This window comes from Thunnus maccoyii, chromosome 7, assembly GCF_910596095.1.
Source record: "Thunnus maccoyii chromosome 7, fThuMac1.1, whole genome shotgun sequence".
NCBI lineage: Eukaryota > Metazoa > Chordata > Actinopteri > Scombriformes > Scombridae > Thunnus > Thunnus maccoyii.
The window spans coordinates 4,560,051-4,572,500 of record NC_056539.1 but is presented as its reverse complement, the minus strand read 5'-3'; the positions used below and the strand labels follow the sequence as shown (position 1 = coordinate 4,572,500).

Here is a 12,450-nt window from a genome sequence, read left to right as displayed (position 1 = left end):
TCACAGATTTAGCCTTCAGGTAGCCTTAAACTCAAAAGAAAGAAGATAATCTCACTGTATGATCACATGAAGTACATGAATTGTACAGTATGTCTGTCTCAAGCTATATGATGTTTACACTAAGGGAAATATTCAAACCTAAGACCCCATGTTTTTTTAATCTATTCCAGTTGTCTTATGCATCATTTTATATAACTTTACTCCATATTCTGTTTATATTTGATATTTTGGAAACTTTTAAGATAACCACTAGAACAAAAAGTTTGTGGCTTTAACTCTTTGATGTCCTCAAGGCACAAAATTAGCACTAGCCACCAGCCAAAGGCTTGTAAAAGCAAGTGGCTGGTAAAATTTGATCATTCAGATACATATTTTTTATATATCTGATATATATGCTTAAATTATTTTATAAGTCTGAGATCTTACTGTCTAAATCCATGCTCTACCGAACAGCTGAATTGTCATTTAGTGGTGATGGTAATGATAAATTTACAATTTTTATGAAATAAAAAAAAAACTTACGAATATTCACTATTAAACCTTTAGTGCAGAACTTTTACATATAAATTAATATCAGTTATGTTCAAGTCCTTGCTAAACAAGTTCATACAATGCAGATTAAAAATTAATCGAAAAATGAAGGTATATGTTTTAATGTATATCTCCATTGGTCTGGTTTTGGGTGATACAGCCTGCTACTAGACTAACAATAAATTATATTGAAATATCTATTGTCTAATAACTGATATCTAGATGTCTCAAAGTAGGATTTTCCTATTTAGTTAAACTGGCACCATGTCATATGGTGTTATGCAGAATGTATCATAATGCTGCCTTTGTTGTCATTGTGTCTTTCCCAACATAGTGACAGTATATGCTTAATAACTGAACACTTCATCCTGTTCTTCAGGCTTCAGAATCAGGAGGAGACTACAAAAGGAGTGGACATTGGCCTTCTCATTGTTGCAGAGGCAGGTGGAAGCAAGCAAGAGTTGCTGGCAAAAGAGTTTGTCGATGTTGCTGTTGTACTGGAGGAGCACGTCATTCTGCCTTAACATAGATTATCCCAAAGGACTGAAGTATACATTCGAGCTAATACAAAAAGTCTTCATGGGCATCGGCAGTGGCAATTGCTCAGTGAAAGTTCACGGACTCCGAAACAAGACGCTTCAAGACAAAGTGTAGTGGCAAGTTGGCAGTTCATGTTAAGTTAATGGCGGCTATCACTGTTTCATTTGGTCTTTTTGAATTCTACAAATGTTAATACACAAAAACTCAAAGACACACTCAACACAAGGCCTATGCTAAAACAAGAAAGGCCTGTAAAAGTCAGAAAAAATACTTGCACATGTTCTAAAAATGAATGTTGTACATTTTGTTCAGTTAAGAGACAATCTTACATGTTTGTGCAATTTAACCACAGCACTTCAAGCAGTAAGCTTTTTTATTTCACAATTGCTCCTTTTATACCTTAGCAGTTGTTCTTTTATTGTAAAAGCACAGTACTACAGTTTTATTAGATAAATGTCGATAAGTACAGAAACGTTAAATATGCGGCATTTCTCTGTAATATGAAGAAGATTCATACCAAAAAGACCACTGTAAGTTTTGAAATGAAATAAAATAGCATTCTGAATGTTCCTTGTTGTTGATGAATCAATTTTATGTTGTACTGTTGGAAAAAGTAACCTAGCTGTCTTAGAAATATAGTTACTTCAACAAGATGCATATTTGAGCCATCTTTTATTATTATGTTTGCACAACTAAAAAATATAAATTGATTCAATAAGATGCTTAGTTTAAACAACTTTTATTTTCGTGTTTGTATAACTCAAGATATCAATAAGTTTGTTGGTTGTACTAGTCATTTTATGTTGTCTTAACTAGGGTTTAGGTTTATACAACTTGAAATGCCTTGTTGGTATCACTAAATTAATTTGTTGATCAAATTTAAAGTATAAAGTTGACGGGACTATTTTTTCACCTTGACCTTTGTTACCCCAACTATTTACTAGTTTAAGGAACTCAGTTTCTTAGCTCGCTTAACTCAACATTTTAAAGCAGCCAGGTTACAAATTATTTTAAGTTAAACCTGATAGTTTTTTTTTACAGTGCAAACTTAGCAAAGCAGTCTTTGACTTTGTCATGTAAATAATTTGGTCAAATTATAGTTGATGTGCTTGTGCCCTAAATTGTAGGCAACATCCAGTAACTTAAAATATTGATAAGTAATCCAGTACTTTATAATTGTATATTCATACAAATGAAAGTTTCCATTACTTGTTACTCATGACATTCTGTCGTACAGATTAATATATCTTTAGGTTACAATTTAATCTTATGCGATTACACTGTAGGTTCATAGAAAATCCTTATGAGTATACAGGTTTATGCTGAGTATACAGCATGGAAACTTTCATTTGTTCATCCATACATCCATGTCAAGTTGCTATGAAAGCAAACAGCTTAACAGTGTTTTAAAGGTACACTGAGGGGTTTCAGAGGTGAGTCCCCATTTGATTTGCGGTGGCAGAATGTAACTAAATGCACTTACTCCAGTATGGTACAAAATACAACTCAGATGAACTTTACTTGAGTGTTTCAGTTTTGCAAGTTTAGTCAGTTTAGATTTAAGACATTTAAATGCTAACTGGAATAGAAAATAAGACTAATTTCAGCACTGGAATATGGTATAAAAAAGACTATTCTATGACCTGTATAAACACCAGAAAAACAGCACACCAAGAAACACACTGCTGGAATTCATTTTGAGATCTTGACTTTCTGTAACACAATTTCACATGTTTTAAGCTTTTCCAAACTTGTGCATGTGCACCCCAGGGTTGGGGGGGCTGACTGTATTCCCATCACCTCCTACCAACCTAAACCAGTGTAACTTCTCTCCTACCTGTACACTCCAGGTGGAGGCTGTGGGATGATGAAGCTCTTCTCCAGATCACGGAGAACATCATTCAGCATCCGCACGTGGGAGGGGTCACGCTCTTTAGGGTCATTGGCCGGCCGCATAGTTTCTGACTGGAAGAAAGCTGCATGGTCTCTCAGAGATGAGGCTGAGGATAGCAAGGCCGGAGACACCACACTCTTGTCTGGACACATATATAGAAAGAAGTAACAGAAACAACACATGAAAAAATGACCTTAACCTGAAGTAATATAGATCTCTGTTCCAGAAATAGTTGCTGCCTCAATTATGTTAGTGCTGGTTAAGAGAACTGCATATGGAAAACACAGTCAAATTACAAAGAAGAAGCTGTTGTTTCAAGTGAAGATCATTGTGGTCTTAAAAATTTACCAAAATCTTAGCAAAACTTGTGTAATGAGCTTTTTATACTTTGACAAGCATTTGGAGACCAACTGAATCAAAGTCCAAATCTCAAAAACATATAATGTGAAGTATGTAAACCTACAATCTTTTCTCTCACCTTAAACTGTGATAGTGGCTTTGCAATTAGTAATCAGTTGGTACATGTTTTGTTTTTTATTGCTCTCTACATGCAAACACTGTTTCTGGATGATATTCCCATATTTCTTTTATGTCCTCAAACATACTAAGCAAATCAACAGTTAAACTCCTTTCTCACACCACAAATCCAATGTTCTGAGTGACCCTTTATTGTACAAATGATTACAGATTCTTATGTTTTTGACACTATGATCCAATTAACACCTGGTGTTAACATGCAATCTGTATCTGGATATCTTAAAGAAAATAATGGAAGTGCAGGTGTAAATTCATGCAGAACCAAACAGAAATCAGGCTCACACTCTGATGTCAGCCAGGTTTAAAAGCAGTGTTACCACATTCTAAAGAAAAAAAACATCTTGATATGTCACCTAGCTTGACTTCTTCCTGCTATCTTGACCTGCATGTTCCTTGGAAAAGTAAAAATAAGTAGAGCCCAAATATCAGCAGCACTTAAGGAGAACCTTTAGGAACTGCTATGACCTGCAAGATGATGGTCATGTGACTGATGGCGGTAGCACACTGCTTTCTTAAACCTTAAAATCATTACACAAGATGCTTCACAATATATTTTGATTTAAATGTTGCATTAGATGGAATAAGAGACTGCCTTCAGCCAGCAGAGACCAGCATGCATTTCTTCAACTTCTGGTCTGAATGAAGAGTCCAGGACCAGATGTGCTGCAACAAAACATTGTACAACCAAACATTATACAACCTGCTTTAATATGCTTGGAGATGGACACAAGTGACACCTTTTAATAGTAGATACTGCACTGCCCATTTTAGATGTAACTTTGTCTTTATGACCAGACCAAGACATTTCCTCATATAATACCCTGGAGCTTAGTTTGTTAGGACTTAAGAACATTAGAACCATTCGGTTTGCTTATTTCTATTATATTCATCCATACTGGAGTGTGATGCCACTCCATGCTACCTAAGAGGGAATGAACAATGAGCTCCTGTCGTTCCACGCAGAACAAGTATGGAGCTTTACTTCTGCAATGTGCATCAACACACATATTTCATTCTTATATGTATAGATTGAGGACAGAAGTACATTAACTGATTGAAATCCTGTGTTTGTAAAACTGGACAAGAGAGTTTTAAAAGTTCAGTTAAGTCTGATCTTAGATGTGTACACGCGTTGGTGAATGTACAACGATGCCAAGGTCGACTGTTGGAAAGGTATGCAAGTTCACACACACACACACACACACACACACACACACACACACACACACACACACACACACACACACACAGACACATAATGCTTCCCCCATTAGCCTGTCAACACAAAGCTGGCTTGTTTTACAGTACATTAGGCACTGCAAATCAATTACCTTGCATTTACAGTTAATTGGCCTGTATTCTTGGCTCTGTTAACTGATATCTGGCTGGACTCAATGGGTCTGTGTTGGAAAGGCTACAAATAACGATGCGTTGTTGTGTCTGTATGAGAACAAATACTCATGTTCAGGTGTTCAAGTGTAAATGGCTTACATTCAGTTAGTCAGACATGGCTGCATTTCCACGTACAAATAATGCCACTGTTTGCAATTCTGAAAGTCCAGAAAAACTTTTATAAGCTGTTTACGTGATTGCGTAACCTGACAATATCCCATGATTATGATGTGATTCAAGTAGTAAGTATATACCAGCAAGTCATTGTGATGTGCTTACAAAGTCTTGAACTCCTATGCTGCTATGCTATTCAAGGCTGTTATCCTTTATATTTAAATCTGAAGGAACTGGATCAATTTCTGCTTGTGTCTGTAAAAAATATAGTTTGTGTGCCTATAGGTGTAATCATTTTGTGTGGATTCAGTCAGATTAGATCAGCCATTCTCAATAAATGGGCTGCAACAACCAGTTCAGGTCTGTGTTGTTTTTCTTGCTACGACAGATTAGTTATGCAGAAAACGGCCAAACTTCTCACTAAGTGGTAAGATAAAATTTAGGGGGTTTTCCTCTTTTTATTATTTTGTATTAGTATGAGGTGGAAATAGTCTAATAAAGTCTCTTTTTATCTCTCTCCTCCCGCAGTGCTGAGAGTGTACTCCCAAGAAAATAAAGTCATTTCAGCAAGTGCCCCAAGACAACATATGTTTACATTCAAATGAATGTGCCCTCTAGTGGCCATAGTAAGTACAACAGGAGAAAAGGAAGAAATCAAGCAACGTTATTATAGAGTGACAAAGTATAGATAGGGAGGGGGTGGCAGTGGATGAATGGATCAATAAAATACTGGACTTTAACACTGGAGATCACTGTTCTTTTCCTGTTTTCAACCACAGAACTGTGATCACAATTTTCCCCTAACCTTAACCACTTGTTTGTTATTGTAAACATCGTGACAAAAACTAACTCAAACCATGATGTTTTCTTAACCTTAACAAGGTACAAATTTTAATCCAAACCATGAGCTGACCAGGAATGAGCTTACTTTCGAACCTAAATTCATTGAATTTATTAATCTAAGGTGAACTCATCTGTAATTATGTCATTAGGCATAAAACACACAGCAAAAATGCATAAATACAGAGTGACAGTACAAAAAACTAATTTCCACATGACTACAAGTTCATGAAGAAAATGTGTGGTCCATGTGTAATGTGTGGTCCATAAAAATCTACAGTATCAGATATCCAGTATTTCTGTTGATATATATATATATATATATATATGTATATACATTTGTGTGTGTGTGTGTGTGTGTGTGCACAATTTATGGTCATAGTTTTTTTTTCTCTAAACATGATCTTTCCCTAACCTTAACCATACCATGACTGCAATGTGCAGATAGCAATTTAAAAAATGCTGTCGTTGGATGTATAGTTGGTTCTGCAGATTTTTTTTTCAGTGGAGGAGGATTAAGATTACAGATGTCCACGCCACATTTATCAGGTGGAAAAGGTAACTACTGCATACTAAGAGGGGACATTCAAAAAAACAGAAAAAAGGATATTTCAATGACATATTCGACTCAAGAAAATGAGGAGTTCTGGGGTCACAGCAAGAAGTGCAAACTTATTTAGGTTTATGTGTGTTCTTATCCTAATAAAATAAACAATATTAATCACAAGACCTTGGTGTGTGTATGTGTCTCTCTTTGGATCAGTGTGTGCCACGGTAGGTTGGGAACAGAGCGTGACTCATTGGAGAGGATAGGGAAAGCAGGGGACAAAAATAGACAAAGAGAACTGTTCTCTCCTACAAATTTAAATGGCTCTCGCTCCTCACAGCCAACTGGGACTCATGAAATAAGGTTTGATTGTTGTAATCCATCACATCTTTTGACACAAGGGGACATGTGTGAGTGTATATGTATTTGGGTATTCAGTTGGGACTTGGCCTCCTGTGATAACAGTGGCAGAGGAGAGAGAGAGAGAGAGAGAAAGACAAAAGAGCTTTAGGGTGATGCTATAATGTGATGGAATATTTTCACTTTTTAGTACACAAACGTACAAATGTTTATGAACTTTGCATGTATCGAGTGGGTGTAACTGATTATAATACTGCTATTAGCATAGGTTCTTAGAGGTAGTACAGTGGAAAATGCTTATAGAGATCATGTCTGTCTGTAACCGTGATCACTATTACCGTTTCCACTGTACTGAGTCTAATTCTTGTTTGAGTATTTGAGTAAGAAAAAAAAGCAGATTTAGGCTGCCTTTATTACTCATTAGTCATAACTGACTTGGTATGCTGGGAATCTTTTTGATTAAAAAGCAAAATCATAAAAAAATATAATCCTATAGGTGAACACTTTACTTTAAGTCCACCTATTTAGCATTTATAAGCAGCATAGAAACAGCTAATAAATGGTTTATAACATACTGTAATATAGTTGTCAGCAGATATAAGTGTTTATTAATATATTATATGTTGTCAATAATTCATTAGTCACAAGACATAGCCTATTTGTAAATTATTCTCTTAATCATGGCCATCAAATGTTGGGAAGGTAATCAGTAAGGTTGAAGTGCTCATATGGAAACAGATTTTACATAGTCCTTCACTATAATTGAATAAATTACATAAAAAGGACACAGGCAAAAAATGAAAAAAGGAAACTGGGAAAAACTGGTTAAATTAAAGAATATTAAAACTGAACACACAACAGTCATTAAACTAAAGTCTATAAAGCACAATTTAAATTACTAGGTACAGTACCAGTCAAAAGTACTTTTGACTGGTACTGAATATAGACTTAAAACAAGTTTAACACCCAGTGAAACTTAATAGAATTGTTATTAGAATCAGTCTCACATTTTCCCATATCCATTTTATCATATCACACTGAGCTTCTGGACTATGTTTATGAGAAATTTTGAAATAAACTTGCCTCCTCTGCTTATCATACAACTGGATTGTTTTCTTCCTAAAACACATAGCCTACAGTAGGGAATCCATAAAAAATACATTTTTAACTCTGGCAAAAATCAAAGGCTTCACTTTAAACTACCCCTACATTTTACAGTTGAAGGCTCTGTAGTGTCAGATATAGTTGACGCTAACTGCCTTACTTGCCAGAAGGCCTAATAGATAACACTGGTAGTCAGTCATATAAGCTTTAGCTGAACTTTAGAATGCATGTCCTTTCACAGATGGTAAAAGTCTCAAGAAAATTGCAGGTGTTGGTTAACTTTGCCTGTTCTTCAAATTACATCTTATCCACAACCTTGAAGGACAGCTAGGCTAACAAGCTAATCTATACGACTTACAGGCAGGTGACAAAGGAAAAACCTAAAAAAAATGGGAGTAGAATCATAATGACTTCAGATGCTTCCATAGAGTGCACAAGGATGAGTCTCAATAGCTCTCCAAACTAGTTTGCTAACTAGCTAGCTTGGAGAGCTATTGTGACTATAGCACTAGCATGTTCCTGGCTGGCTAGCATGTCAGCGGTTAGCTCACCGGCTACAATAGTTTACCAAAGACACAGATAAATTCCACTGTATTCCTTTCTGTTGTGACCTAGCTTTTCTGGAGGCCTGTTGTGGGTCAGCACTGTAAAGGAACACTGTGTATATGTGTAAACATTATCTCTGGTATACTTTAGCTTGATATTCCTGTCCTCTGTTTGAAGGCGCTTGTGGCCAACTATGATGAAGAAATGGCTGGCCACAGTCTTTTCCAACCACACTGTCTAGGACTTTATTCCGGTTTCAGCTGAATGTGGGCTAATTACATGTGTAATGGTATCTAGAAAGACACAACAAAAACAATAAATGAGTACTGTAAGATAAAGGAATATTAGAACAGTGAGGTTCTGGTATCTCTACATCAGCATACCATAGAATAGGTAGAGTGGTGAACAAATGTAGCATTAGCGGGCTTATGTTGCCATCTTTCACAAAAACGGTTAATGCTAACTTACAGTTTCATGCACATATAAACATGTCTGCAAACAGCAGAATCACCACCCTGTCTGGAGTCAGTTTTACTGTAGATTTGACAGGACCAATCCTGCCTAGCCAGAACAGGCACAACATGTTTCCGTCCATTACTACCACTGCTCGGGGTGGTTTGGAATAGTCCGAGATGTAGCAGAAACAGGGTTTTATACAAGCACCTCACTAAGACAGTTAAAGTTTTTTCCTTTCACCCATTTGAAGTTTGGGAGCTTTTTCCTTCCGAAATCAGAATGCTGGGCTTCATAATAGTGGTCAACTGCCTTTTTACAGTATCTCTAACTCTGGACTTCAATATAATTATCCAGAAAAATGGGGTTGGCTTTACTACTGTGATAACTAATTAAAACTCTACAATATATATCACACAATGGGCTTTAAATGACAACCAGGTGTAAGAAATAATTAATTCATATGGGCACACACATTTACTTTGATTTCCTCAGTGTATAATAATTCCCAGCACTGACAATAGTCTGCTCTACCTTCCTTTGGTAGTGCAGTTGAGGACCACAGGCATGCCTGCTGTAAGCACCATCACTACAGTAAATTAATGGAGATTTATGTCAGATCAGACTAGACCAAAGGCAGTTTTATATGAAAAGAGAGAAAGAAAGGAGAATAATGATTAAGAAAGTTGAACAAAAGGTTTTTAGGGGTTTCAATTAGCTCTGGTTGTTTGAGTTTCCTCCATGACTGCCAGTCATGAATACCGCAGTGCTCCATGCTGGCTGTGAAGAATCCATTAAATATCACTGGTCCTCTGCCGCAGGGGGCTGCTAAAACACCCAGAGACCAGACACACACATTTACACACTCACACACACATATACACACACACACACACACACACACACACCATTTCACATCCCCAAAATATACTCACACACTAATCTTTCAACAGACTTGAATAACACATGCGTCACTACCCACTCATGTGTAGCCTACACATTAGGACATACACATGATAATTGTACACCATGTGACATCACTTCATTCAATTCACATCCACACATTATACTGTGCTGGCACACACGTGATCACATTCTGCTTACGTGCAGGTCACTCTTTTTCAAGTGTGCACACACGCTCATGAACCACACACACTAACACACAACTCTGAGTACAGAGGTGAGACAAAACCACTATGAGTTGCTGTACCTTCGTCTTGACTTTTGTTTCTTGACGGTGAACAATGATGACAAAGTAATGACAGACATCTGACTAAAAAAACAAAAAAACACATTTATTTGGAAATCTGTGGTTCTATTGGCTGTATTTCATTCGAGATCACATGGTAGAGAGTCAGAGTCCTGCTCTCTCTCCTCACTAGCTTCTGTTCTATTAGCTTTGTAACAATGTTTTTTTTTTCATCAGGCTTTCAGAAAACATAAATCATGTTTCTGTGGTTCTCTTTCCATATTCTAAGCTAATTGTACATCTTTTAGGCTACGTTGAGACTGCAGGCAAAAGTGGCCCAAATCTGTTGGTTTTTTTTTTTGCTTATATGTGACTCAGATCTGTTTTTTCATAACACTGTGAACAACACAAATCACATGGAATCTGATCTTTTCAATTCTCATTTGGGCCACTTTCAGATGTGGTCCTAAATCAGCTACAGGTCTAATTTTTTTCGCAATGCAGCCTCAGTCTGTCCAGTCATACTGGAATTCATGCGACTTTTACGTCACTCTAGATGGACATTCATCAAAATTCTGCACTTGTGGGAGTCACTGGGTGAATACTAACATGGAAGGCAGCTGAGCTGGAGGTATTCAGTGGAGGGACAGTGAGGTGTTAGACCTCATAAGTATTTGGGGTGACACTTCTGTACAAGCAAAACTTGAGGGGTTGTATTGTAACAAGTTTGTGTTTGAAAGCATATCGAAACAAATGGCCGAACAGGGCCACAAAAAGCCATAATTAAAAATTTAGCTCTCTTTCTCCTCATCCTAGTCCTCATTATCGTCTGCTCATAAATTTGCTCGCCTCCACTGCACATCAACTTATAAATGAAACCATAAATGCTGACTTCATTGGCCTCCACGTTTGCTTCTGTATGACAGGGTGCAGTGTGTGATGTCTTTGTTATTGCTGTTTTGTTTTGGTCAGTTCAGGAACGTGACTAGTTCACACTGGAATCTGATATTGGCCACAATTAAAAAATAATGTGAAAAGCTAAACAAAAAAACAGGATATGAGCAATAAATCCAATATGAGCACGAACAGCTGAAATACACCAGGCACAGACGTGACACATCACATAGGCAGGGCGAAGCAGGGTTTTCTACCTGCTACACCAACTCTGTCTTCATCACTGCATGCATATTGAGTTTTGCCAAGTGATAATGCAGTTGGTTATGCAGTAGGCTATATTAACTGGTAATGAATTAATTAACTAGTTTTAATTACAAAATCATGGATACGCATTGATTTGATTTATTTATTTTAATATGCAATGTAAAAAAAAAACCCACGAAGTTGCACTGCTGCGTCGCACTGCCTCTGGTACAGTGAGGTATTTATTTATTTAGTACAGATTGTACTTGTTTTTACACAGTTCTATGTAGTTTTAACCTGTACATGCGTAGCCGCATGTAGAGAAAAAAAAATAGACCAGCTGCACTAAAATAGAGATGAACTGTGCAATGCCCGCCTGTGCTCGCAGCTTTTGTGGTCAGTATAGCAGCTTCAGCAGGTTATAATGGATGTGCTCTGCTGCAGCCGTGCTGTGACAGATGTGTTGCGCTATTTCCTCGCTCCGTGTACTTTGGCCATAAGGCTTGCAGTCTAAACACAGCCTTAGTGTAAAATGTGAGCAACCTGTCATTTTAACTCAGATAAAATAATGATTTTCTTTGCATTCTATAATTGACCATTCACTTAATATTTCTCCTGAACACCAATTGTCCCATAGCTTAGCAACTGTGCTTTAGATTTCTCCACGTACCAAAGTAGTGTCATAGGGTTCAACCCAGAGAGATACTTTCAGGAGTTCGGAGAGTGGTGTCTCAATCGTCTCTCCAAAACCAGAAACACAAAAGTAGAAGTGTAAGGAATGGATTTAAGGAATGGAGTGTTTGTCTGTTCTATGTAAGCAAGCAAAGAAATGTAATGTATGTATGTAAAAATGTAAGCAAGTCTTCTACTACTTCAACTAGCATACTAGGAATGTGCAAATAGTGTTTTTTTTACCAATATTTGTGTCATACAAATATTTTTAAATTTATTCAAGAAGAAAACTGTTACGTCTGTCAGCAGGTCTCAACGAGGAGAGTCACATCCACCTGCTACATGATGCACACTTCCTAATTTGGACATCACTCCCATAGTTGGGGGTGTTCACCAGATATAAAGCTGAGCTACTGACGCACACATAATGCTCCCAAGGGACTCTCCATAATCTAATGTTCCCCTTCTCCTTCCAACAAAGTTAGGTTGTAAAAAATAAGCAATAAATGAAAAGTGCAAAGCAATAATTGCCTTTGAAGTTCTTCCCTACACATTACACACTGTGCTGTCTCTGTGTTATGGGTGTATAAA

General features: G+C 37.0%; 1 protein-coding gene and 2 long non-coding RNA genes across 19 annotated transcripts in view; 2 read left to right on the top strand and 1 right to left on the bottom strand.

Moving 5' to 3' along the window:
- The window catches only part of LOC121900146, an 11,801-nt gene extending 8,793 nt beyond the window's left edge, over positions 1-3,008 (top strand). For 4 of the 8 annotated variants that reach the window (XR_006096900.1, XR_006096901.1, XR_006096905.1 and 1 more), the window contains one exon: positions 911-2,591. This is a non-coding gene — a long non-coding RNA (uncharacterized LOC121900146). Of the gene's footprint in view, positions 1-910; positions 2,592-2,921 lie in introns of those variants that run through there. The other 4 variants (XR_006096899.1, XR_006096903.1, XR_006096904.1 and 1 more) reach the window with 2 other exon arrangements.
- Positions 1-12,450, bottom strand: part of LOC121900143 (inactive N-acetylated-alpha-linked acidic dipeptidase-like protein 2) — a 651,762-nt gene that overhangs the window by 24,440 nt on the left and 614,872 nt on the right. For all 10 annotated transcript variants that reach the window (XM_042416175.1, XM_042416174.1, XM_042416172.1 and 7 more), the window contains one exon: positions 2,909-3,107. In XM_042416175.1, the coding sequence (XP_042272109.1) occupies positions 2,909-3,107 (199 nt within the window). The remainder of the gene's footprint in view (positions 1-2,908; positions 3,108-12,450) is intronic.
- Positions 3,013-5,748, top strand: LOC121900147. The gene is made up of 2 exons (XR_006096907.1): positions 3,013-5,435; positions 5,537-5,748. It is a non-coding gene; the product is annotated as an uncharacterized LOC121900147 (long non-coding RNA).